The 26,867-nt window shown below is 46.7% G+C and overlaps 1 protein-coding gene across 1 annotated transcript in view; it reads left to right on the top strand.

Moving 5' to 3' along the window:
• The window catches only part of MYCBP2 (MYC binding protein 2), a 1,075,853-nt gene that overhangs the window by 136,946 nt on the left and 912,040 nt on the right, over positions 1-26,867 (top strand). The window contains 4 exon segments of the mRNA XM_029603038.1: positions 1,364-1,606; positions 1,791-1,862; positions 1,979-2,075; positions 11,541-11,614. Of these exon segments, the coding sequence (XP_029458898.1) occupies positions 1,364-1,606; positions 1,791-1,862; positions 1,979-2,075; positions 11,541-11,614 (486 nt within the window).

Raw genomic sequence — 26,867 nt, 5'->3', positions numbered from 1 at the left:
GAATGGTCTCTCCGTTCAGTAGCCCAGCAGTTTTTTCGCTTTGAGAATGCCTCTCTTCACATCTCCATCAAATCAGAAGCTATTACTCTCTTGTTCCAAGAGACCAGCACTTGATGATATTGCATCAGATGCATTCCTAATTCCTTGGAACAAGGGGTCCCTTTCTGCTTCTGCATACAGTTCAGCTTCTCTTACTTGCCTATAAAGGCACTCTGCAGCTTCTCATTACCTTTCATTTTTTTCTCCCATCATACATCCTTCCTTGTGAATGCCATTCGTTGGGCAAGTTATTCTTACCTGTGCCTGTCTCTCCCACTGCCAAATCCTAACTTTGCTTTCTCCTTGCTTTGCTATGTACCTGGAATAGACTGAGTTTGTGCATCATGCTCCCTCTCTGGCCCTATTCAAATCCAGTTTAAAAACTCACCTTTTTGAAACTGCTTTTAAATCCCAAGTACTTCTCTATAATAACTTCGTACAAATTCTTGTTTGACATGTATGTTTATCCTGAATAGATTGTAAGCTCCTTGGAGCAGGGACTTTCTCTTATGTGTTTGTACAGTGATGAGTATGTCCAGTAGTGCTATAAAAATAACAGTAAGGATATTTATAGATGGCAGCTGAAGGATCAAGAATGTAGTATGCTGTGGTAATGGTATAAGTCAAAATCTTTGGAAGTCAATGGTGTTGCAGTGCTGTTCATTGCCATTTTATAATTCTCAGTAAGGTCATCATGTTGGAAACATTTTGCACAGTTATGCTGAAGGGTTTATAGGCATTAAAAGCTAGTCAAAATTAGTTACTCCCCCAATAATAAAGGTATCTATCAACCTGCAATCTAATTGTGTGAACTTTATATATGGTAGTGCATAGAAATGTTATTAGATAATGCCATGTCACATGGCAAATTTTTTTTTTTTTTATACCTAACCAGAAGTGGGAGATGAGGATATGATAGTATACTGAAGCCTTTATGATATAATTCTTAGAGGAATAGATTAAAATGTAGGTTTAATTTTAACTCACCGTTGCATCAACTACCTCTAAACCTCTTTTCAAAGCTCTAGAATAAAATTGTTTAATATATAAGAACTTCTCTGTTGTTCTTTGGACTTCTATCACTCAACTACATTCATTATTTGTGATATTTTGGATCCTTTGGATGCATGCATTTTGACTCAATTTTTGTTTGGCTGGTTTAATTTTAACTACATTTTTTTGTGGGGCCTGTGGCAGTGACAGATTTGAGTTTGGAAATTTGTAATGGTCATATGTACAGTATTCTGTTACAGTTTTTTAATTGTTTTCCTCATCAGTTGTGCTGTTTTTCAACTCTCTAACCACATTTTATTTGTCTTTTAAGGTGCCAACTATTTTGAATTCCCTTCAAAGGAGTATACAAGCAGTTTTGGTGGGCAAGATCCAGATCCAGGACTGGTTTAGTAATGGGATTAAGAAAGCAGCCCTGATGCAGAAGTGGACATTGAAGGAAATCCCTGTAGATGAAGATGACCAGTGCTTGCTTCAGAGTGATGGTTTCTTTCTCTATCTCTTATGTAAAGATGGCCTTTACAAAATTGGCTCTGGATACAGTGGAACAGTGAGGGTAAAATGACTCCTTCAAAGATTTTAATAACCATATTCTGGGATCATACTGCTTTTTACTAAAATAAATGATTTCCTCAGTCACTGTAGATGGTCTCTCTATTTGTACTCGTTTCAATTTCTTCTCAAATAAATATCGCCATACCTGTACAGAGAGCTAAGTTGATTTTCATTGATTTTTACAGGGACATGTGTACAATTCTACATCCCGCATCAAAAGTAGAAAAGAAAAGAAGTCTTGGTTAGGATTTGCTCAGGTAGGAGAATATAACATTTATATTTTATTTTAATTTCGACTTTCTGATACTTTGGAAAAACATAAGTCCCGAAAGCTAGACATATAATTCAAGGAATTTTTTTAAATGTATAACAGGGTTATTTACTATACCGAGATGCGAACAATCACAGTATGACAGCCATAAGAATAAACCCTGAGACTTTGGAACAAGATGGATTAGTTACATTGTCAGGTACGTGACTGGAAGAAAACTAGGTATGGAAATGTTTTATTTTTAGGTGTTTAACTAAATACAACATTTTCATTATGACTGTAAAGGCCAGATTTAAAATGTGGGTTAAAAAAGCCTTCAAGGTTTCTTGTGCAGTTTTGGAAGCATTTTTCTCTCAAGGTATAGTTTCCTACAGCATGAAGGGAAAAATACAGAGTTAAAGTTGTGCATGCAAAATTAAAAGGTTCTAAAGATTTATCTTCAGATGTATTAATTTAAAGAAATAGGAAAGTGTCCTGCAGTGCTTTCTGCATAACGTTTCTCACAGGACAAGCAGGATGATAGTCCTCACATATGGGGGACATCATAGGATGGAGCCCAATCACGGAACACTTTTGTCAAAGTTTCTAGAACTTTGACTGGCACCTATTGGGCATGCCCAGCATGGCATTAAACCTGCAGCTAGCAGGGGCCCCTCTTCAGTCTTCTTTTTTCTGCGCAGTAGTAGCCACGCGGGTTAAGGAACTCCACCGAGATTCCTGACAGGAATTTTCCTCATGGAATTACTAAAAACTTTCATATCCCACAGGGATATGAAAATTTTTACCCATTTTCGGTCGATTCCAGTAAGTTTTTACCCATTTTCTGTCGATTCCAGTTGTTTGGCCCTCACGGCCTACTGGCCGTCGACCGTACCGCGGCTCAATTTTTTCAGAGGCCATAGTGTTGGTGGTTCCGTCGGTGCCCGGACTGTACTTGCACCATTGCCATAACAGACCCTCATAAAGTCTGTGTAATGTGTCTTGGGTGCGAGCATGATGTCTTGACCTGCACCAAATGTGCCTTAATGACACCAAAAGGTCGCAAGGCCAGAATGGAGAAAATGGAACTTCTCTTCCGTTCTCAAACCCTGATGCCGTCTCTTGCATCGATGTCATCTGAACCGGCACCGTCCACTTCGCGCCAGTATCGGCCACCGGCCAGTGACCGCCTGGCGTCGATGACTTCTCGGCCTTCGACTAACTCTACCTCCCCTCAGGACCGAAGAGATCATAGAGAGAAACATCGGCATCGACACCGGAAGTCTCGGACCATCGATGAAGGAAAGTCATCGACCTCGCCATCGTCCGAGCTGCCATCGAAGAAACCCCGTCCAGAAAAGGCACCGACCTTTTCTGCGACCGGGTCACCGAGGCAACCCTCACCTGGTCTGGTATCGGGAGCCGCGACTCCGCCTTTAACGGTGGTCCCTCCAGCTATGCCTCTGCCTCCTTCTTCCCTTCTGGAGCCGGGGCTGCTTGCTCCATGTCTCCATGAAGAACTGGACCGGATGGTTCAGGAGGCCATCGATAAGACGATGCACAGACTCCAAGGTCCCCCGGCGCTGAAATCGGTGTCGGTCGCGGAACCGACCATCGATCCCATTCCGGCAGCATTGGCACCGCTGCTCTCGAAGATGGAAGCACTTATAGCCGCTTTTCCACCGATGGATCCGGTGCCTTCCCCGCTTACTCTGTCATTGGGAGGAGAAACACTGTTCCGCATTCCGCCATCGGGTGTCCTGCCGATGCCTTAACCATCGATGGCAATGCGCCCATCAGCGCCACCGATCCATCCATCGATGTCCTCGATGCCTTCATCAGTGCCTCCAGTACTTCCCTCGATGCCTTCGGAACCTAGACCGGGACCTTCAGGAATACCATCGTCCTATCCTTCTCAGGTTCCTAGAGGGGCAGGTGCTGATCCCTATGATACCTGGACTGACTATTCTTCTCAAGACACCGATGACTTGCCATCGCCACCTTCTCCTACTGAAAGCAGGAAGTGTTATCCTCCAGAGGACCAATCCTTCATAAATTTTGTGAAGGAAATGTCTGAATTGTTCCCTTCCAATTGCAGACTGAACAAGATGACAGACATCAAATGATGGAGCTGTTAAAATTCTTGGATGCCCCCAAGGAAATAACCTCTATCCCTATTCACCAGGTTCTTTTGGATCTCCTCAAAAAGAACTGGGAACACTCTGGTTCTGTTGCTCCAGTCAACAGAAAAGCTGATACCACTTATTTGGTCCAGTCAGCCCCAGGATTCCAGAAACCCCAGCTGGATCACCAATCTGTGGTTGTAGAATCTGCCCAAAAGAAGGCAAAACACTCTGCAGTTGTTATCGTTTTAAATCTTTCCTGTCTTCCATCTCCCATGTTTATTGCTCCCTGTTTTTTGTAATTTTTCCTTCTACTTAACTGTTAATTGGTTTCCCCTGTTATATTGTAAACCGGTACGATAAGACCTCGTCTTGAGTATCGGTATAGTAAAAGAATTTAAATAAATAAATAAAATAAAAAAGATCAAAACCCCACTCTTCCTTTCCCCCAGGTAAGGAACAGAAATTCCTGGATTCCATTGGCCGGCGTGTCTTCCAGGGATCAATGCTCATTTCTCGAATCGTCTCTTATCAGCTGTATATGACCCAGTACAACAGGATCTTATTCAAGCAGATACAGGACTTTGCAGAGTCCCTGCCTCAGCAATTCCAGGAACAGCTTCAAACCCTGGTACACAAGGGTTTTGAGGCAGGGAAGCATGAAATAAGATTTTCTTATGATAACTTCGACAACGCTTCCAGGGTGTCTGCAACTGCTATTTCGGCAAGAAGGTGGGCCTGGCTTAAATCTTCTGACTTGCACCCTGAGGTACAAGACAGATTATCTGATCTGCCCTGCATAGGAGACAATCTGTTTGGCAAACTGATCCAGCGGACTGTGGCGGAACTCAAGGAGCATCATGAGACCCTTCGCTAGCTCTCTCTGATGCCCTCTGAGTATTCCTCCAAACAGCCATTCAGGAAGGATACTAAAAAGTAATTCTTCCGTCCAAAGAAATCGTATCCACCACCGTCTAGAACTAGTTCCACAAGACCTTTCCAAAAGGCCCAGTCTCGTCAACCTCGTAAACAAAAGCCTCAAGGAGCTCCTCAGCCGGGCCCTGCTTCCAGCTTTTGACTCCTGCATAGAGAGCAGATACCAGTGGGAGGTCGATTGTGCCATTTCAACAACAGCTGGCACTCAATCATCTCAGAGCAGTGGGTCCTTGCCATAACCTCTCAAGGTTACGCCTGAACTTTCTCTCCATTCCACCGGACTCCCCACCTCTACCGACGTGGAGAACATCCGACCACTCGCTACTCCTGGAGCAGGAGGTCTCCCTCCTCCTCCAGTCCATAGCAATAGAACCAGTGCCCTACTCCCAACAAGGCCTAGGATTCTATTCCCGGTACTTTCTAATTCCCAAAATATCAGGTGGCGTTCGTCCAATTCTGGACCTACGTGCCCTCAACAAGTACCTCCACCGAGAAAAGTTCAAGATGGTAACCTTGGGTTCCCTCCTTCCTCTTCTGCAAAGAGGAGACTGGCTCTGCTCTCTTGATCTCCAAGATGCGTACACACACATTGCGATAAATCCATCTCATCGCAGGTTCCTGAGATTTATGGTAGGCCGCAAGCACTATCAATACAGAGTGCTCCCATTCGGCCTGGCATCTGCACCATGAGTCTTCACCAAATGCCTCGTAGGAGTAGCAGCCTTCCTCAGGACTCAAGGTGTTCACGTCTACCCCTATCTAGACGATTGGTTGATCAGGGTTCCCACTCAGCAAGCTGCTCTGTCGTCCCTACGTCTTACTTTACACACTCTGATTTCGCTAGGATTTCTCGTCAACTACGCAAAATCCTGCTTAGTCCCATCTCAAATTTTATCATTCATAGGGGCAGACTTGGACACCTTGCAGGCAAAGGCATTTCTGCCTCGACAGCAAGCTCTCACTCTCATCTCTCTCGCACACCAGCTACAGTCTCAGCGCCGCACGACTGCACTTCCTCATCCTACTGGGACACATAGCGTCCTCAGTACAGGTTATCCCAATGGCCCGCTTGGCCATGAGAATCATGCAGTGGACTCTAAGGTCACAATGGACTCAGTCCATCCAACCTCTGTCGACCACTGTCCACATCACCGACTCACTCAGTCAGTCTCTAGCCTGGTGGAAAAATCAGATCAATCTCCTCCAAGGCCTGCCCTTCCAGGCTCTAGACCCACAAATAATTCTCACCACCGATGCTTCCAACCTCGGCTGGGGAGCCCATGTTGCCTATTTGCAAACTCAAGGTACTTGGTTTCCAGAGGAAGCCAAACACCAAATCAATTTCCTGGAGCAGCGAGCAATCAGATATGCTCTCAGGGTGTTTCAGGATCGCCTTTCCAATCAGGTCATCCTGATTCAGATGGACAATCTGGTGGTCACGAGGGACGGGCTCCCACCTCCTGTGTCAGGAAGCTGCACAGATATGGGCGGAGGCCCTCTTCCACTCGATGTAACTCAGGGCCACCTATTTGCCGGGAGTGGACAATGTGTTGGCAGACAATCTAAGTTGTGCTTTCCATCCGCACGAGTGGTCCCTCAACCCCACAGTAGCGGACTCGATATTCCAACGTTGGGGTCATCCTAATATAGACCCCTTTGCGTCACCTCAAAACCGCAAAGTAGAGAACTTTTGCTCTCTCATTCGCAGCCAACACTCTCAGCCAAGAGATGCGTTCTCCCTCATGGGCAACTGGTCTCCTATATGCATTCCCTCCACTTCCGCTTCTCTCGAAGACTCTCGTGAAGTTGTCAGGACAAGGGATGCATGATCCTGATAGCACCTCACTGGCCTCGCAGAGTGTGGTATCCAATACTTCAGGATCTCTCCATTCGCAGGCACATTCCCTTGGGAAAGGACCCACTTCTTATCAATCAGAACGACGGGTGCTTACGCCACCCCAATCTTCAGGCTTTGTCCCTGATGACCTGGATGTTGAAAGGTTAATTCTTCAGCCACTTAACCTTTCGGAGCCAGTTTCCCGTGTCCTGATTGTTTCACGGAAGCCTTCCACGAGAAATTCTTACCTATACAAATGGAACAGGTTTGAGTCAGGGTGTTCTTCTCAATCCCTTGATCCCTTTACCTGTTCCACCACAAAGTTTCTAAACTATCTCTGGCACTTGTCAGAATCAGGTCTAAAAACTTCCTTCATCAGAATGCATGTCAGTGCAGTGGCCTCCTTCCATAAAGGTATCGGGGATGTTCCTATTTCGGTACAACCCCTCCTAACACATTTTCTAAAAGGCTTGCTTCACCTCAAGCCCTCACTGCGCCCTCCGGCCCCTTCTTGGGACCTCAATCTGGTTTTGGGTCGGCTCATGAAACCACCATTCGAGCCTCTCCAATCCTGTGATCTTCACTATCTCACATGGAAAGTGATTTTTCTTTTTGCAATCACATCTGCTCGCAGAGTTAGTGAGTTACAGGCCCTAGTTACCTATCCGCCTTACACTAAACTTCTGCAGGACTGGGCAGTACTCCGCACTCACCCTAAGTTTTTACCTAAGGTAGTATCGGAGTTTCACATTAATCAATCCATTATACTACCTACCTTCTTTCCCAGGCCCCACTCCAATCCAGGAGAACAAGCTCTGCATACCCTTGACTGCAAATGGGCTCTAGCATTCTATCTAGACTGTACAGCTGCCCACAGGAAAAGCACTCAATTGTTTGTCTCTTTCCATTCCATCAAATTTGGGCAGCCTGTGGGTAAGCAGACTCTCTCCTCCTGGTTAGCGGACTGCATATCCTTTTGTTATCAACAAGCAGGCATTCCACTTCAAGACCATGTTAAAGCACAATCTGTTAGGGCCATGGCGACTTCAGTAGCGCACCTACGCTCTGTGCCACTGACATTTGCAGGGCTGCTACCTGGAGTTCTCTCCATACCTTTAGAGCCCATTATTGCTTAGACAAGGCTGGAAGACAAGATTCCATCTTTGGCCAATCTGTCTTGCACAACATTTTTACAACTTGACGTACCAACACCCTTCCACCTGCCCGTTAGGGTTCAGGATGCCCTCTACCAAATTCCTCCCTAGTCCTTGTGCCTATTGCACATCTTGCCATCAGGCAACCAACAGAGTCAAAACTCTACTGGAGAACCTCAGGTGGGTGGTCAGCACAAACAAGAGCTGCCTGCAGCCTTCCCAATCTCTAGAATACTTGGGAGTCTGGTTTATTTATTTATTTTTTGATTTTTATATACCAATCTTCTTGCATGGGATACAAATCAAACCGGTTTACACCAAACAAGACAAGGTCATCCTGTCACAGACCCAGTATATGAGAAATGAGATTAATTTTCAATCTTTGGAATATATGTAATGGGCTAGATTTTAAAAGCCCTGCGCTTGTATATCCGGCCGGATTTACGCGGGCAGGGCACTCGTGTGTCGGCGTGCCTATTTTGCATCCCTGGGCTTTGCGCGCGCCGGCGGCCTATGCAAAGATTGAAAATTAATCTCATTTCTCATATACTATCATATTACCATTTATAATTAAGTAAAGAAAACATTTCCTAAATATATCTTTCTTCTCTATATGTAACATAACATTTGTAAAATCAAATACTTATATTTAACTTTTGGAAATAACGAGCATTGCTGAGAAAAAGAAATTTTCAAGGAGAAAACCATAATTGGAAAAAAACCCCCCCTAAGTTAAACATTTACATAGCTTCACAACTGTTATTCCTATTTCATACCCTATTCATTTGAAACCATCGGGGAGGATGTGACTGGTACTTGTGCCTCCAAAAATTGCTGAAGTTGTTCTATTTGAAGAAAAACAAACATTTGTTCACCTCTTTTTATCTCACATTTACATGGGTAAAACAGGAAAAATGAATAACCCAAAGACAGAACTTTTTGTCTTGTAGCTAAGAATTCTTTTCTTCTAGTCCTAGTTACAGGAGCTAGATCCGGATACATTTTTATTATTTGACCATAAAACTGTATTGGAAATTTCTGAAAATATCTACGCATAACTTTATTCACATCTTGTGACGTTATAAATGAAACTATTAATGTATTCCTGTCTAAGACGTCTGTACTTGAATTTTCTAAAAAAAATAGTTAAATTGGCAGGTATTGTTTGTGGAATAGAACCTTTTCTTTCCAATGGAAAACATGTTAATTGAAGGAATATCTTAATCTGTAAAAGTAAAAACTTCTTTAAGAAACCTTTTTAAAGTTACAAAAAAGATTTCTCCTGCCAATTTAGGGAAATTTAATATTTGAATGTTAAGATGTCTAATTCTATTTTCAATTAATTCAAGACGTTTTGAACAATATAATTGATCTTTCACTATTATTGCATTTATTTTCTGACAAGTTTTAATAGCTTTCTCATTTTCATTCACTTTAACTACAATATTCATTTGTTGTTGTGTATTTACCTTTATTTGGAAATTAGAGGAAACATTATCTATTTTATTCTCAAGCCTATTTATGGCCATGCTCAAACCAGACACATCGTCCCATATAGTCTCAAGCGTAACTGTTTCAGGTCTTATAATGACAAGCGGTGGTTGACTTATCTGATCTGGGGATTCTTGTTCTTGTTCTTTAATTCCTCCTCCTGATGTTTCACAAGTTGTTGTGGGCGATCTCACCACTTCAACAGAGTTTTTTCCCCCAGATACAATCTGAGAGTGCTCCCACTGACCCAAACGCTCCACCCTCTTCCTGAGGGGACGATTGGGCCACCACTTCTCCTGAGCCACGTTGTGCAGGAGGTAAATGCAAATTAGGGCTTAAGGATGCCTCGTCCAGGGTGGGCTCCCATTCTCCGACACAGGATCCACCAATAGTCTCCAGCAGCCTCATTCTCCAGCTGTGTTAAGAACCAATCGATATCCAGTTGAGTCAATGCAGGTTAGGGTTCTGTAGGAAAAACCCTTATTTTCCCTTTTCTCTTAGGTGGCGTAATCAGCACTCAAAAAAGTTTACCTTCAACTGCGATGTTCGTCAGCGCTATGCCCTTTTTCTCAGCTCTAGGGAGAGTTAATACCTCCAAACAGAAAAAAATCCTTTTGAAATCTAAAGATCCAAGCCACTCCGAGCAAAGCCGCGCGGCAGCGGTGCGCCGCAGGAGTGCCTGGTTTTAACCCTCCTTTGGCCCCTCCCTCCGACGTTGGGTGCTTGGCTCTCAGGTCCCACCAGGTAAGTAATTATCCAGGAAATAGAAACAGTCCTTTCAAGAGAAAATCCACAAAATACCTCTCTGGTTGCTCCTCCATCATTCTTAAATGGAAGAAGTTTGGATCCACCAAGACTCTTCCTAGACCTGGCCACCTGCCCAAACTGAGCAATCGGGGGAGAAAGTCCTTGGTCAGGGAGGTGAACAAGACCCCGGTGGTCACTCTGACAGAGCTCCAGAGTTCCGCTATGGAGATGGGGAAGGGCAGCCATTTCTGTAGCACTCCACCAATCTTTTTTTTTATTGTAGCGTGCCCAGATGGAAGTTGCCACTCAGTAAAAGGCACATGATAACCCGCTTAGAGTTTGCAAGAAGGCATTTAAAGGAATCTGAGCATGAGAAACAAGATTTTCTGGTCTAATGAAACCAAGATTGAACTCTTCGGCCTGAGGAAACCAGGCATCGCTCGTCAGCTAGCAAATACCATCCCTACAGTGAAGCATGGTGGTGGCAGCATCATGCCGTGGGGGTGTTTTTCAGCTGCAGAAACTGGGGACTAGTCAGGATGTAGGGAAAGATGAACAGAGCAAAGTACAAAGAGATCCTTGAGGAAAACTTGTTCCAGAGTGCACTGGACCTCAAGACTGGGGCAACAATTCATTTTCCAACAGGGCAACTAGCCTAAACACATAGCCAAGACAATGCAGGAATGGCTTCAGGACAAGTCTGTGAATGTTCTTGAGTGGCCTAACCAGAGCCCAGACTTGAATCCGATCAAACATCTCTAGTGAGACCTGAAAATAGCTGTGCATCAATACTTCCCATCCAACCTGACAGAGCTTGAGCGGATCTGCAGAAAAGAATGGGAGAAAATCCCCAAATCCAGGTGTGCCAAGGTGTTGTGTTACACTCAAGAAGATTTGAAGCTGTATATGCTGCAAAAGGTGCCTCAACAAAGTACTGAGTAAAGAGTCTGTATACTTATGTAAAATATGTTTTATATTTTTTTAATTTGCACAAATTTTCACAGACCTAATTTTGCTTTGTCATTATAGGGTATTGTGTGTAGATTGAAGAAGGAAAAAAAATATATCCATTTTAGAATAAGACTGTAATGTAACAAAATATGGAAAAATTAAAGGGGTCTGAATACTTTCTGAATGCATTGTAACACAATAATGCTAGGAAAAGGGTACATTGAGATGGATAGAACTGTTTGTTGGTAATTGTGTTGTGTTTTTATTGTCTAAGTGCACCAGTGATTTCCTTAACTGGAAACAGTACAGCAGGGAAGAAGCTTAAGTGTTGGTCTAAACTTGCTGCATGTCATGAAGAAATGAAGAACTTTGAAATATTATAGCTTTAATTGAAGTAAGAGGACTGTGCATGCTAATTTTCTTACCTCCTTCCTCTTTCTGCACAGATTGCCAGAGTGAGGGGCAGAACATTCTTTTCACGGATGGAGAGTATATCAATCAGATTGCTGCTTCGAGAGATGTAAGTATTCAACTTAACAGATAGACCAGCTTTTTTTTCCTTAGATGAAAATTCATCAAATAGGACTTGGTTTATAGATAAAATCCAGTGTTTCTTTGAAACAAGTGTTACTGTATGGAGGGATTAAAAAGGAAAAGTTGATTAGCTTGTTTTTGTTGATTTCTATATTTTATGAAGTTGTAATTTAATTTTGTTTTACTTATTGTTTGGATGGGCTATTTTTCTGAGGGCAGTCTTACTTGCTGCATTTAGGAGCAGTTTTGTGATATGGGCAAGATGAAAGTTCATCAGTTGGTTGTAGTCTGCTGTAATTTTTTTTTCTGGGCCAGTAATAGCTCATTGGCAGTGTTCTGTTTTGCCAAGCTGAAGATCTTGGTTTAGGGTTTCTGCTCCCCAGATCTAGGAATGCCATAGTGGCAGTGTTTACAGCTATGAGAGGGTGGAGTGGAGCGGTGGGTTGGGAATGAGGTTGTGTGGGGAGTACCAGTCATTGTGTGCTAGTAGCCTGATTTAGGTGCACATATACCAGGTTCTGGAGGGGAGTCATGGTGTGTGGCATCTGGCCAAAGGCTGCCATTGCAAGGGTGGGGATAGATATTTTGGGGGTGTATATACTAGGTATAGTTGTGAATTGAAGGTTGTAGCCCAATAGAAGCCCAATAAAGCAGGAATAAAATTGCCGGTGGTTAGCATTCCCAATAACACTTTTCAGTGTTTAAAAAAAGAAAAAAGCTGGTTAACACTCCAAGATGGCCGCCAAGTGAGGAATGCTTCAGGATTCGCTCTCTGATTTTTCTACCTAACAAATGCCTCATACGAAGCGGAAAGCAAGGTTGAGGGAGAACCTTACAAGTTCTCCCTTGTTGGATCCATTTCAGCCCCGTATTGAGGGCTTCCTGACAGCTTCACTGGCCACAGATCTGGGAGCATTGGTCGCTGCAGGGGCTGGCATAGAGCGAATGCCTTCCCTGCTGACTGCTGACATCTCACTAAGCCCCGGAGCGCCGAACACGCCTTCTCTACCTCATCAAGGTTCCCTCGGGATCTCTGACCTCATGGTGATCCCTTCGGAGGTGTACCGAGGTGACCCGAGAGAGGAACAGGAGTTGGAAGTTGCAGTTGGTGGCCTGATTACATCTACCGCGTCGGCCCCCGACTACTGCTGAGTATTTGGGTCAGAGGTCCCTCAGCTTGGTTGGTTTCCCTGCATTGGCTTTGACATCAACCACAATTGATGATTCTGGAGGAAGCACTGTATTGAATGTAGGAGGTACGTCTTCCGACGTCTGGACTTTAGGAAAGGAATTGACTCCAGTGTAATCCCCCTGGGATTACACTGGAGGTGATATGGACTGTGCTAAAGTCACTTGAATCTTCTATTGCTTCTTTATTGCAGGTTACCTTGGACACTATCCAAGTTTCAGCAAATGTGAATTTAATTTCTTCTTTTGATTCTAAGTTGGAAGGTATCGATGCTCTCCTGATTACAGTTGAAAAAGTTCAACAATCACTGGTTCAATTGGAACTGATTCACTAAAAAAAAAAAATAAAAAAAAATTGGAAAACATTTGAGAATTCCCTGAGAAGTCACAATTTAAGAATTTTGAATTTTCCAGTTATAAATGTAATATCTCCTTTAGATTTGTTCAAAACCTATGTTTCTCAGGTGCTTAAAATTCCAGAAGCCGCGATGCCTGTGTTGACGAAAGCTTATTTGCCTCAAGCTTTACAAAGTTCTACAGAGGAATCATCACAGGCTTCCCCACTTGACATTACTGGAATTTTAGAATTGCTGAGGTTACTCTTTTAGTTTCTTTTGCCTTTCTCTCTGATAGGAATAATATTCTTAAGGTTTTTTTTCGCAATAGATCATTATTTTATGGACAAAAATTATGGATATATCCTGATGAGGTTATAATAACGAAATCTTGTAGGAAAAATTTTTTGTCCGTGCATCACAAGGTGTTGACTAGGGGAGCTCAATTTATTCTTCAATACCCCTGGTGTAGCAGGAACTGATCCTGTAGCAAGGATCTGCTCTCCAGGTGGTGTATTATCCTCTCGCACTGAGGACAAGTCTCCCAGGGCTACTGCCCAGGAGGGAAGGGATAGGCCGGCCATCATAGTTGGTGATTCGATTATTAGAAATGTAGATAGGGTGGCTGGTGGACGTGAGGACCGCCTGGTAACTTGCCTGCCTGGTGCGAAGGTGGCAGACCTCACGCGTCACCTAGATAAGATTATAGACAGTTCCAACACTGCTCTCTACATTAATGGTGGGGTGGAAAGGAAATAGAACTAAAAGGTACTAAGAGCCAAGCGTAACAAGTAAGAGGAAAAAAAAAAAGTGCATAGCTTGCTGGCCAGACTGGATGTGCCGTTTGGTCGTCTTCTGCCGTCATTTCTATGTTTCTAATTCCACTAATGCCTCCATATCTGTCACCTGGGGTCTATGCTGTTAATGTAACCAGCTAACTCAACTCTTGACAACCACAGTACAAGTTTCATGGAACATGAAATGGGAATTATGCTAGTGGCTAAACTCATGTTCTTCAGAAAGGAGCTCTAATTTGTTGCCTCTCCCATCAAATGATCTTAGCACTGGATGCTTCTACAAAAGGAGTAGGGCACACACTGGACCTTTTCGAATCCAAGGAACTTGATCTCTTGGAGAGAGAGATTTTCAGATCAATCTGTTGGAACTGAGAATAATCAGATATGCTTTGTCGACTTTTACATATAAGAACATAAGAACATGCCATACCGGGTCAGACCAAGGGTCCATCAAGCCCAGCATCCTGTTTCCAACAGTGGCCAATCCAGGCCATAAGAACATGGCAAGTACCCAAAAGCTAAGTCTATTCCATGTTACTGTTGCTAGTAATAGCAGTGGCTATTTTCTAAGTCAACTTAATTAATAGCAGGTAATGGACTTCTCCTCCAAGAATTTATCCAATCCTTTTTTAAACACAGCTACACTAACTGCACTAACCACATCCTCTGGCAACAAATTCCAGAGTTTAATTGTGCATTGAGTGAAAAAGAACTTTCTCCAATTAGTTTTAAATGTGCCACATGCTAACTTCATGGAGTGCCCCTTAATCTTTCTATTATCTGAAAGAGTGCATAACTGATTCACATCTACCTTTTCTAGACCTCTCTTGATTTTAAACACCTCTATCATATCCCCCCTCAGCCGTCTCTTTTCCAAGCTGAAAAGTCCTAACCTCTTTAGTCTTTCCTCATAGGGGGGCTGTTCCATTCCCCTTATCATTTTGGTCACCCTTCTCTGTACCTTCTCCATCGCAACAATATGTTTTTTGAGATGCGGCGACCAGAATTGTACACAGTATTCAAGGTGCGGTCTCACCATGGAGCGATACAGAGGCATTATGACATTTTCCGTTTTATTCACCATTCCCTCTCTTAATAATTCCCAACATTATTTGCTTTTTTGACTGCCGCAGCACACTGAACCGACAATGTCAATGAGTTATCCACTGACGCCTAGATCACTTTCTTGGGTGGTAGCACCTAATATTGAACCCAACATTCTGTAACTATAGCATGGGTTATTTTTCCCTATATACATCACCTTGCACTTATCCACATTAAATTTCATCTGCCATTTCGATGCCCAATTTTCCAGTCTCACAAGATCTACTTGCAATTTATCTTCTACAAAGAAAGAGCATTTTAATTCAAACCAACAACTAAGTCACCATTTTTTATGTGAACAAACAGTGAGGCACAGGGCAGTGGACTCTGCCAAAAAAATGACAAGGTTATGGGAATGGGCATGCAAACATCAAGCTGTCTTACAATTCACTTATCTTCCTTGGGTCTCCAACATGCTAGCGGATCATCTGAGCAGACTTTTCCATCTGCATGAATGGTCTCTGCAGCAATCAAATGCTGACAGACTGTTCAGCTTATGGGGTCTTCCAATGATTGACCTGTTCATAGTGGAACAGAACAAAGCTGGAGAAATGTTGCTCAGTTCTGCTCAGGACACTTTCTGCTTGATTGGAATTAAGGTTTCATGTATGCTATCCCACTGATAGCCAGAATAGTGTAAAAATTGCTAAGGGATCGGGCCCACCTAATCCTCAGAACTCCAGCATGACCCATACAGATTTGTTTTGCATATCTTGTATGGCTTTCCAGCAGTCCTCCAATTCATTTGGGGGTAGACCTAACCTTGTTAACGCAAGGAAAAAAGTATATTCTATCCAAGTATGTTCCCTCTTGATGGCTTGGATGTTGAATACTTAGTAATTGTAGATCTTTCTTTACCTGGATAGATTGAAGACATAATATTACCTATCAGGATGCCATCACTAGGAGAGCATATGTCTTTAAATGGAAAAGTTTCTTCATATGGTATCAACATAATGCCTTGGACCAGTTTTTATGTGAGCCCAAACATTTGCTAACCTACTTGCTCTTACTTTCTGAATCTGGCTTTGCGGACTTGGGGAAATCCACTGCTTGACCCTGGGATAAGCAGCATAGAATCTATTGAACTTAAGAATCTTGCCAGGATTGGCCACAGTAGGAAAGAGGATTCTGGGCTTGATGGACATTTGGTCTGACCCAGCATGACAAACCTGTGTTCTTATGTTCAGTAAGAGTACATTTTAATACCAGAGCGACTTACCATATTCAAATTTGGAAGTAAACCTATCTCAACTGATCTGTTGGTATCAAGGTTTATGAAAGGCTTATGGAAAATTAAACCTTTGGTATGGAAAACTCCAGTGCTACGGGACCTGAAAGTTCTCTCTCAATGAAACCACCCTTTGAACCATTAGAATTAGTTTAAATGTTTGACATGGAAAGTAGTGTTTCTTGTAATGGTAACATCAGCTAGAAGAGTCAGCAAATTTCAAGCATTAGTTCACACTCTGCCTTATATGCAGTTCTTCCACAATAGGCTGGTGCTCTACATCCACCTGACTTTTTTCTTCCAATAGTTGTATCAGCTTTCCATATAAATCAGTCCATTGTGTTGCCCACTTTATTTCCAAGGCCATATGCACATGAAGGAGAGAGATCCCTTTTTACAATGGATTGCAAAAAAGCAACTGCATTGCCAAGCTTTTGCAGCAGACTGGATCCAGCCCTGCCACACAGCCACAGGCCTACAAATTACAGACTTGTGTCAAAGCTCATCAAGCGAGAGCTATAATCTCTTCCATTGTTAATCTATGAACAGTACCTCGAAGACATTTGCAAAGCTGCAACTTGGTTGTCAGTACACATCTTTGTCCCATTACTGTCTGGACGACCTCTCAAGGAGTGACAGTAAATCCGGATAAGCAGTTTTGTATTACCTGTTCACCTAGTGGTGGGGTCTGGGTTGCTTACTCAAACACTCTGCTGCATCCCTTAGCTTGGCCCTCCCCATTTCATGGCTAATTCAGGCCTGCTTATTGACAGAAAAAGCAAGTTTACTTACTGTAAATGGTGTTTTCTGTAGACGCAGGATTAATTAGCCATGATGATTACATTCTCACCTTCCTGGAGAGCTAACTACCTAACTAAATTCAGCTCTGTACTTGAATGAGGAGGCTCATGAGAGAATGCTTGTATGGGAATTCCTGCACATGTTCAGAAGAGCCAAAAGCTCTACTACCGTAGCTAGGAAAGATGGGTTCCCTGTACATACCCGGATCAGTCCAGACTGTGGGTTGAGCCTTCTTTCCAGCAGGTGGAGACAGACTAAAACTGAAAGGATATCCTATATGAGGACACAGCCTATCCTGTAACCCTTCAGTATTCGTCTGTGTCCAGTAGGTGCAGCAGCTCACCCTTCGGTCTCCTGCCCTAGGCTAGTCAGCCTTTCTTTTCTTCCTTTCTTCATGGATCAAGCAAGTACTTATTCCTTAGGGATCTAGTTTGATCTTCTTCCTATAAAAAAGGGAAGTTTTAGTTTTTGTTTGGTGCAGGAGACTGTTCCGTCTCCTGGCTCTTGCCGGACTCGGGGGGGGGAGGGGGCTTTGCCCCTTGTGCAGTGTATAGCCTGAGTTCGTAACCGCTTCCAGGTGTGGGGATCGAGTCTGGTGGTTCAGTTCTCGTCTTCCCCTCCTCTGGCTGCCGAGGGAGCTTAGTAGCCCACTGCTGTGCTCAGTCTAAAAAAAAATAAAAAATTATATATATATATATATATATATATATTAGATATATATATCAATACCTATAAACGAAGCTTGACTGACGTGCCGCAAATGCGCAGTAGAGACCAGTTCTACCGCGCATGTGCGGGCGAGCACGTCTGTCTGACGCTAAGAAAAAAAATGGCGGCGTCCAGTGGCAGCAGCGGGCGGCGGCGGTGGTACCGGCAGCGGGCGGCGGCGGTGGTACCGGCAGCGGGCGGTAGCGGACGGCGGTAGCGACGGCGGCGGTAGCGGGCGGCCAGTACCGAGGGAGGGAGAAGAGAGAGAGAGGGAGGGACGGACTGAGGGGGAGGGATTGAGGGAGGGGGAGGGGGAGGGACTGAGGGAGAGTGAGTGGACTGAGTGAGTGAGAGGGAGAGAGGGGGGAGGGAGTGACTGAGTGAGAGGGAGGGACTGAGTGGGAGGGAGGGATTGAGTGAGGGGGAGGGACTGGGGGGAGGGACTGAGTGAGAGGGAGGGAGTGGGACTGAGGGAGAGTGAGTGGACTGAGGGAGAGGGAGAGAGGGGGGAGGGAGGGACTGAGTGGGAGGGAGGGACTGAGTGGGAGGGAGGGATTGAGTGGGAGGGAGGGACTGAGTGGGAGGGAGGGACTGAGTGGGAGGGAGGGATTGAGTGAGGGGGAGGGACTGGGGGGAGGGACTGAGTGAGAGGGAGGGACTGAGTGGGAGGGAGGGATTGAGTGAGGGGGAGGGACTGAGTGGGAGGGAGGGATTGAATGAGGGGGAGGGACTGGGGGGAGGGACTGAGTGAGAGGGAGGGGGGAACTGAGTGAGAGGGAGTGAGTGGGACTGAGGGAGGGAGTGGGACTGAGGGAGGGAGTGGGACTGAGGGAGCGAGAGGGAGGGAGAGAGGGGGGAGGGAGTGAGTGAGACTGAGTGGGAGGGAGGGACTGAGTGAGAGGAGAGGGAGGGTGGGGAGGAGTGGGTGAGGGAGGGGGTGGTGAAGAGTGAGGGGAGAGAGAATGAGGGGGAGGTGAGAGACAGAGGGATGTAGCCCGTTTTAACGGGCTTAACGGCTTGTATATATATAATTCACAGTTTGAAGTTAAAAGTATTCAAAGTGCTTTTTAAACTTACCTTACAGAAGTAGACTTATTTTTCTCATTTTGGTCTTTGGAGGGCTTGAACTGGCAGCCAGAAAGGCAGGAGTCAGCAGGTTTCTCCCCTGCTTCGCTCCGGGTCTGCAGGCTGCCAATCAAAACTTTTTTTTTCTGCAGTTTTTTTCTTCAGAGCAGCTTTCCCTATACTGCAGGCAGCCTGCCTCTCCTGTGCTCAGCCCTCGTCGCGATTTTCGCAAGAGAGCCTCTGTTCTGCTTCCCTGCCGGGTGGGGAAGGTCCCTCCCCAGCAGGGCAGGCAAATCTAGTCCGGGGATTGAGTTCCCACAGCATGGCCAAGGCCGTTCCTGGCTCGGCAAGCCCAGGAAAGGCGGCCATTTTGGGGTTTTTAGCGTCTCCGTTTTTGGAGCTGCCTGGGGATGGGGGGGGGGGCCGATTTTTCAGTTTCTCCTCCCCGATTTGAGCCCCACGGACCCCCAGGAGGGGATCCCTGACCTCCCCTCGTCTCCTTCTCCCCCTCCTCCCCCCCCCCCCGGGATTTCTAGGACTGTTTTTTTTCCTCAGATTTGGTGGTCCGCCTGCAGGAGGAGGAGGAGGAAGGTTCCCCACCAGACCCACCCCCCAAATAATAAAAAAAAACCCCAAAACAAAACATTTTTTCCCCGCTCCGTGCCATTGACTACTGGCCCGGTTGCGGAGCTCCCGGGGTCGATTCGCATGTGGGTGGTCCCGGGAGTGCCCCCCCCCTGAACCCCCAGTGGCCCGGTACCCCCGGATCCTGAAGCCATTCCTGATATAGAAGGTACCCTGCCTCCCCTGGAGGGGGACAATCCCAGAATCCTATGGATGTTCCGCGGGGAGGAGCTGGGGCCCCTCATCCCCTTCGCCCTCCAGGAATTGTGGGTGGAGGGGCCCACCGCGGACACCCTTATGACCTTTTTTCCCCAAGGATTTGGACCCGGTCCTGGTGGGAATCAGGGCTCTGTCAAGCGCCTCCCCCTTTCACCCCAGGCACAAGCTGCTGCTCGTGCGGGAATGGGAGGCTACAGAGGCGGGACTCCGGGTGGGGAGGGTTATGGATAAGCTCCCCCTTCCCGGAGGAATGTTTGGAAATTTTGAAAAGTCCCTCCGTGCACTCCCCCCGTCTCTGCGGTCACAATACACACCACCATTGGTAGAGGGTTCCATGGCCCTGAAGGACGCCCTGGACCGCAAGCTCGAGGCTCCCATGAAGCGTATTTTTGATGCAGCAGTCTCATGCTATGGGCAGGCCTCAGGTGGGTTCCACAGTTACTCTGCACCCAGGATCTCCCATCGGCAGAGGTGGAGCAGGCTGAGCGTCTCGAGGCCGTCGTCACTTATGGAGGTGATGCGCTTTCCGACCTCCTCCGCGTCCAGGCAAAGGCGATGGCCTCTGCGGTGTCTGCCAGACAATTCCTCTGGCTGTGCCATTGGTTGGATGATCCGTCCTCCAAAGCCCGGCTGGGCACGTTGCCCTTTAAAGGTAAGTTGCTTCTTGGTGACGATCTTGAGAAGCTTCTGGATTGCTTGGCGGAACTTAGGGTCCATAAGCTCCTGGAGGACCATCCGAAACCGTCCCGTCCCTTTACACGCCCTCGTCCTCACTTTCGGGGACAGAGAGGGTATACCCCGCGCGGACGGGGTGGTTCCTCGAGGGGTTATTCTTCTCGGTCTCAGTCCTGGTCTCAGCTTGTTCGTGGGCGTCGGCCCTTTCGTGAGGGGCAGCCCGCGCGCTCCGCCCCAAAGCCTGCCACACAATGTAGTTCAGTTGCCTCATTCCTCGGTCCCTTCCCTAGGCGGCCGCCTTTCCCTGTTTTTCAAGGAATGGGTCAAAATCATGTCGGACCAGTGGATCCTCGACATTATCAGGGACAGGTACGCCTTCGTGTTTGTTTGCGACCTTACCAGATCTTCTTCTCTTTCCCCATGCGGGCGGTCCAAGAGGGACGCGGTGGAACATACTCTCGCCAGGCTCCCGAAGCTGGGCGCGGTGGTCCCGGTCCCGGAGAGGGAGCTTGGCGCCAGCCAGTATTCTGTTTTTGTCATTCCCAAGAAGGACGGGTCTTTTCGCCCGATCTTGGACCTCAAGAAAGTCAACCCGGCCCCCAAGGTTCCACATTTCTGCCTGGAAACCCTGCGAGCGGTCATCATAGCGGTTCGCCCCGGAGAGTTCTTCGCTTCACTTGTTCTTGCAGAGGCGTACTTCCATATTCCGATTCACCGCGACTACCACAAGTATCTTCGCTTCCACGTCCTTAACCAGGACTTCCAGTTTCGGGCGCTTCCTTTCGGCCTCGCGACCGCACCTTCAACAAGGTCATGGTGGTGGTTGCGGCGGCTCTTCGCCGGGAAGGAATCCTTGTTCACTAATACCCGAACAACTGGCTCGTCAGGGCCAAGTTGGTGGCTTCTTGCCAACAGGCGGTGGATCACGTGTTAGCTCTCCTCGCGTGTCTTGGGTGGATAGTGAGTTTCTCCAAGAGCAACCTTCAGCCCTCCCGGGAGTTAGGGTTCCTGGGAGCCCACTTCGACACCCGAGTGGGCAAGGTCATCTTACCTCGTGCGCGAGCTCTCAAGTTGATCGGGTAGATTCAGAATCTGTTTTCGCTACCTTCCCCAATGACCTGGGACTACCTGCCGGTCTTGGGATCTATGGCTCCCACCATCGATCTAGTCCCCGGGGCTTTTGCACATATGCGTCCGTTTCAGAAAGCTTTGTTGTTCCGTTGGCAGCCGGTGTCGGCACAGTTTCACATAAGATCCTACAGTTGCCGACTTGCAGTGGTAGCTTTCGCTTCCTCATCTGCTTCAAGGAATGCCTCTCCAAGCTCCACACTGGACGAAAGTAACCACGGACGCCAGTCTTTCGGGCTGGGGTGCGGTCTGTCTCTCACAGTCCACTCAGGGGACCTGGTCGCCAATTCAGTCTCGCTGGCACACACATGGGCGGAACGGCATCTGCAGTGCCTGGCGGCCTCCCACATCGCGGGCAAGGAGAATGTTCAGGCCGTTTTTGTCCTCTGGAGTGGTCCCACTCGGAATCAAATGGCGTCTGAGACCACTATTGCATGATGTTTTGAATAAAGCGATCTCCTCGGCCTCTCTCTGCCAAGGTCGGACAGTTCCCGAGGGCCTCAAGGCTCACGTTCTCAAGCTACTTCCTGGGCGGAGAGCCAATCAGTCTCCCCGTGGGAGATTTGTAGAGCCGCTACATGGACGTCTTTGCATACTTTTGCTCGGCAGTATCATCTAGATGTGCAAGCTCTGGTCTTTGGTTCCGTTGGGCGGCAAGTGCTTCGAGCGGGACTGTCTCGGTCCCACCCGGTTTAGGGTATGTACAGGGAAAGGAAAATTAGTTATTACCTGTTAATTTTCGTTCCTATAGTATCACTGATCAGTCCAGACGCCCTTCCCTGTCTGTCTTTTTCTTCTGTCCTCGCGAAGCTTGCTTTTTGCAGATTCGCAGATTCAATACTTCATTTTTGTGCAAGAATACTGAGCAATTACACCGGAAGCCTTGGGTGTTCAAGTACCAAGTATATGCAAGAGCGTATAGTCATACCATGTTCTTTACATTCGGGCCGATACAGTAAAGTCTGCGGGAGAGCGGGCGAACACCCGCTCTCCCGGTGCGATTCAGTATTTAAATTAGGCCCGGACACTAGCGCGTCCCTAGCGCCTTCTTTTTGACAGGAGCGGCGGCTGTCAGCGGGTTTGACAGCCAACGCTCAATTTTGCCGGCGTCGGTTCTCGAGCCCACTGACAGCCATGGGCTCGGAAACCGGACGCCGGCAAAATTGAGCGTCCGGTTTTCGGCCCGACAGCCGCGGGCCGAATTCAGATTTTTTTATTTTTATTTTTTTACTTTTTTTTTAACTTTCGGGACCTCCGACTTAATACCACCATGATATTAAGTCGGAGGGTGCACAGAAAAGCAGTTTTTACTGCTTTTCTGTGCACTTTCCCGGTGCCGGAAGAAATTAGCGCCTACCTTTGGGTAGGCGCTAATTTCTGAAAGTAAAATGTGCGGCTTGGTTGCACATTTTACTTTCTGTATCCCGCGTGCATACCTAATAGGGCCATCAACATGCATTTGCATGTTGAGGGCGCTATTAGGTGCCGCGGGTTGGACGCACGTTTTCCTCCCCTTACTGAATAAGGGGTAAGGGAAAACGTGCGTCCAATAGCAGGCTAACATACTGTACAGTGCGCTCCAACGGAGCGCACTGTACTGTATCAGCCTGATTGTTTTTGCAGTTGCTCCATTGAGCTTTATGGTTACTTGCTTGATCCTAATTCTGGGTTTTGCTATTTTCTGCTTTGACAATGGTGATACTGAAGGGTTACAGGATAGGCTCTGTCCTCATATAGGATATCCTTTCAGTTTTAGTCTGTCTCCACCTGCTGGAAAGGAGGCTCAACCCACAGTCTGGACTGATCCGTGGTACTACAGGAACGAAAATTAACAGGTAAGAACTAATTTTCCTTTTGGTGCCACTTAATGATGTTACCTTTATATCATGGCTAATTTATTCTGCTAACTATGGAAAACACAGTTTACAGTCAAGGTAAGGCGTACATCTTTACTTGGTCTCCGAGGAAGTGTGGACTAACTGGGCCTGCCTACGAGGCCGCCCGCCTGTGAGGTCGCCATTTTTGCCTGCCTACTTCTCTTTTCTAATTAAGCGCTTTTGCTTGCTAAACGCACGTTGTTAGCGCACGCTATAGGTGCACGTTGTTAGCGCACGCGATAGGCGCATGTTAGCGCACGCTACTAGGATACGCGCACATTTATAAGACGCCCGTTATAGGCGCACTGTTTATAAGACGCCCGCTATAGGCGCACTGTTTATAAGACGCCCGCTATAGGCGCACTGTTTATAAGACGCCCGCTATAGGCTTACTGTTTGTAAGACGCCCGCTATAGGCGCACTGTTTATAAGATGCCCGTTTATAGGCGCACGTTTATATAAGACGCCCGTTCATAGGCGCATGTTGATAAGATGCCCGTTCTAGGCGCATGCTGTTACGCGCCTGTGTTTGGCGCACATCGTAGGACGACACCGCATTTAAGGCAAATGGAGCATAAGAATGTCCCTGCGTCCGCAGAGCCGGCACCCCCAGAATCAGGCATGAACGCTCTAAGCCTCTGCTCAGCATGCAACCTTAGAGCCACACAGAGCGAGGAAGCAGACTCCCTATGTGCCCAATGTGAGGAAGCCATGGCAGTTCCAGGACAAGACCGGTCCCAGCCCAGCGGTTCCTTGGGGACCACACTGGACTTAGCAGGCCGCGGGGAGCAGCCAGGGAATCCGAGAGACCTGGTACCCCTGCGGCCAGATCTGGCTTCGCTTTCCTGGGTGGAATTATTATTATTTTTTTTTTATATTCTTTATTTATCGTTTTCAAATTACAAATTAGGAAATTTTACTTTAGGTAGTTTACATATATTGGATATAAATAATATAATTTCAAATGAAATCTTATAACAAGAGAAAATAAGCATAATCCAATATCTTCTTCTTCTAGTAATAGTTATATAATGTAATATAATTGTAAACTTTACCTATCCATTCATAATACTATTTAAGAAGAAACCAAAATGAATTAGAGGCAAGGGAAAACAAAGTGGGAGTTCTTTAGAATCAATAATAAATGAAATTGGCATTTAACATAGATCAAACTGAAACCAATCCTAATTGCCACTTATTCAGCCGGGGAAGATGTAATAGGTCTACGGGCGTCCAAGAACTGCCGGAGCTGCTCTGGTTGAAAAAATATAAAGGATTCATCCCCTTTTCTTAGGCAGCATTTACAGGGATAACGAAGTATAAACACATATCCTAGAGCCACAACATCCTGCCTTAAAGAGAGAAATTCTTTCCTTCTAATCTGTGTAATTTGAGCCAGATCCGGATATATTCTAACAACTTGTCCATAGAACATTAAAGGAAATTTTCTGAAGAAATTTCGCATTACTCCATTCAAATCTTGGACAGTAATAAACGCAACTAGCAAAGTATTACGTTCTAAAACATCCGTTTCAGAATTTTCTAAGAAGCTGGTTAAGTTCATAGGTATAGATTGAAGCGGTTGATTCCCTATAGGAGAAGGTCTGTTGTTCAAAAACCTACAAAAATTTATTGAAGGCATATCTGCGTCAGTGTATCCCAGACCTTCCCTAAAGAGCCTCTTTAAGGTGGTAAAGGGAATTTCACCAGCTACCTTAGGAAAGTTCAATATACGCAAATTAAGATGCCTGATGTTATTTTCCAGGAATTCCAAGCGTCGAGAACAGGCCATCTGCTCTCTAATCACGGCTGCATTAACAGCCTGAAGAGACTGAATTTTACTTGCAGCCTCTGAAATTTTATTGTTAGTCTCTGTGGCCTGTTCTTGTACTCCCAATATTTTTTGCTGAAAATTATAATTTAGGGAGTCCATTTTCTTTTCCAGCCGTCTCATGGATTGCCCTTGGCCTACCATCAAGTCCCACAGTGACTCCAATGTCACTGCCTCCGGTCTAATAGGTGAACCCAGAGACTCACCCGATCCGCCGAGTGATGATGTTAACAGGGCTCCTTCTGCCGACACCTCCTCCTGTTCCCCCTCCTCTCGGGAGGCTCTCAGGCTCGAGGTCCCCGCAGCTGCCGCACCGGCAAGACTCTCTCCTGCCTGTGCAGCTTCCTCTGCACCCGGCGTTCTCCCCGTCGCTTTCCACCCCCCCCTCGCGCTGGCCGCGTCATCAGCCTGCATCCTGGGGAGCGTCTCGGTCAGGTTCTCTCTGTGCCGGGGGCGGTCTGTCGTCGGGGCTGAGGGACGCTTCGTTGGATAGAGCACCCTGCTCCCCCCCGCGGGGGCTCAAGCCCAATTCACCGGTTCCCTCCTCCTGTTCCAGTTGCCGCATGAATCGAACAATGTCCAGCTGCCCTGGGGAAGGTAAGGAATCTGGTGGGAAGATCCTCACCTTCCCTTTTCGTTTCGAAGGCATAGTTGCGTTTGCAGCACCGAAGGAAAAAATTCAAGAGAGCAGTGTTCAGCGGCCGTTCAACGCGGCGTCTATGCCGCGTGGGTGGGTGGAATTATTTAAGGGGATTCACGCCTTTGTCCAGATGTAGTCTGCTCCTCGGATGGATCTTTCCGTCCCGGTTGATCCGGCCCCTGGACCCTCGAGACCTAGGCGCAGCCACTCACCACCCGATAGCCCCAATCATGGGGATTCGGATTACTCCCAGGTAAGTGAGGAGCCCCCCGAGGAGAATGAACTTCCCTCGGAGATTGAACCATATCGGACCACGAGACGCTTCTTTCGGAGAGAAGATCTGCCGGGCCTGGTCTCACAATGCTTATCGGAGCTGGCATTTCCATGCCAGGACCCCCCAGGGGTCCCTGTAAAGAACCCTCTGCTAGAGGGCCTGTGCCAAACGGCTCACCACTTTCCCCTCCTACAAGCAGCACAGCAGTTAATCGAGCTGGAATGGAAGGCACCGGAGGCCTCATTCAAAGGGGGTCGGGCCTTGTCCGGCATGTACCCTCTTGATCCGACAGCCAAGGAACTGCTGGCGTGCCCCAGGGTAGATGCCATAATTAACGCAATTGTGAAACGCACCACCATTCCGGTGGAGGGGGGAGCGGCTCTCAAGGATGCGCATGACCGACGCATGGACACCATTCTGAAACAAGCTTTTGAGGTAGCAGCCATGTCCCTTCGAATCGCGACTTGCTGCACCGTGGTGACGCGCTCCTGTTTATCACAGGCAAGAAATAACACTCCGGGAGAAGACATGGAATCAGCTCTCGCATTTCTCACAGACGCAGCCTCCGACCTCGTCCGTACGGCAGCCAAGGGAGTGTTCTCCTCAGTGGCAGCCAGAAGACAGCTTTGGCTACGCAATTGGGTGGCCGACTCATCCTCCAAGACTTGACTCACAAGAATGCTCTTTAAGGGTTCCCTACTGTTCGGCAGCGACCTTGAGAATTGGGCTACTAAATGGGGTG

Source organism: Rhinatrema bivittatum, chromosome 5 (genome assembly GCF_901001135.1).
Source record: "Rhinatrema bivittatum chromosome 5, aRhiBiv1.1, whole genome shotgun sequence".
In the NCBI taxonomy this organism is placed as follows: domain Eukaryota; kingdom Metazoa; phylum Chordata; class Amphibia; order Gymnophiona; family Rhinatrematidae; genus Rhinatrema; species Rhinatrema bivittatum.
This window is presented reverse-complemented; position numbering and strand designations above follow the sequence as displayed.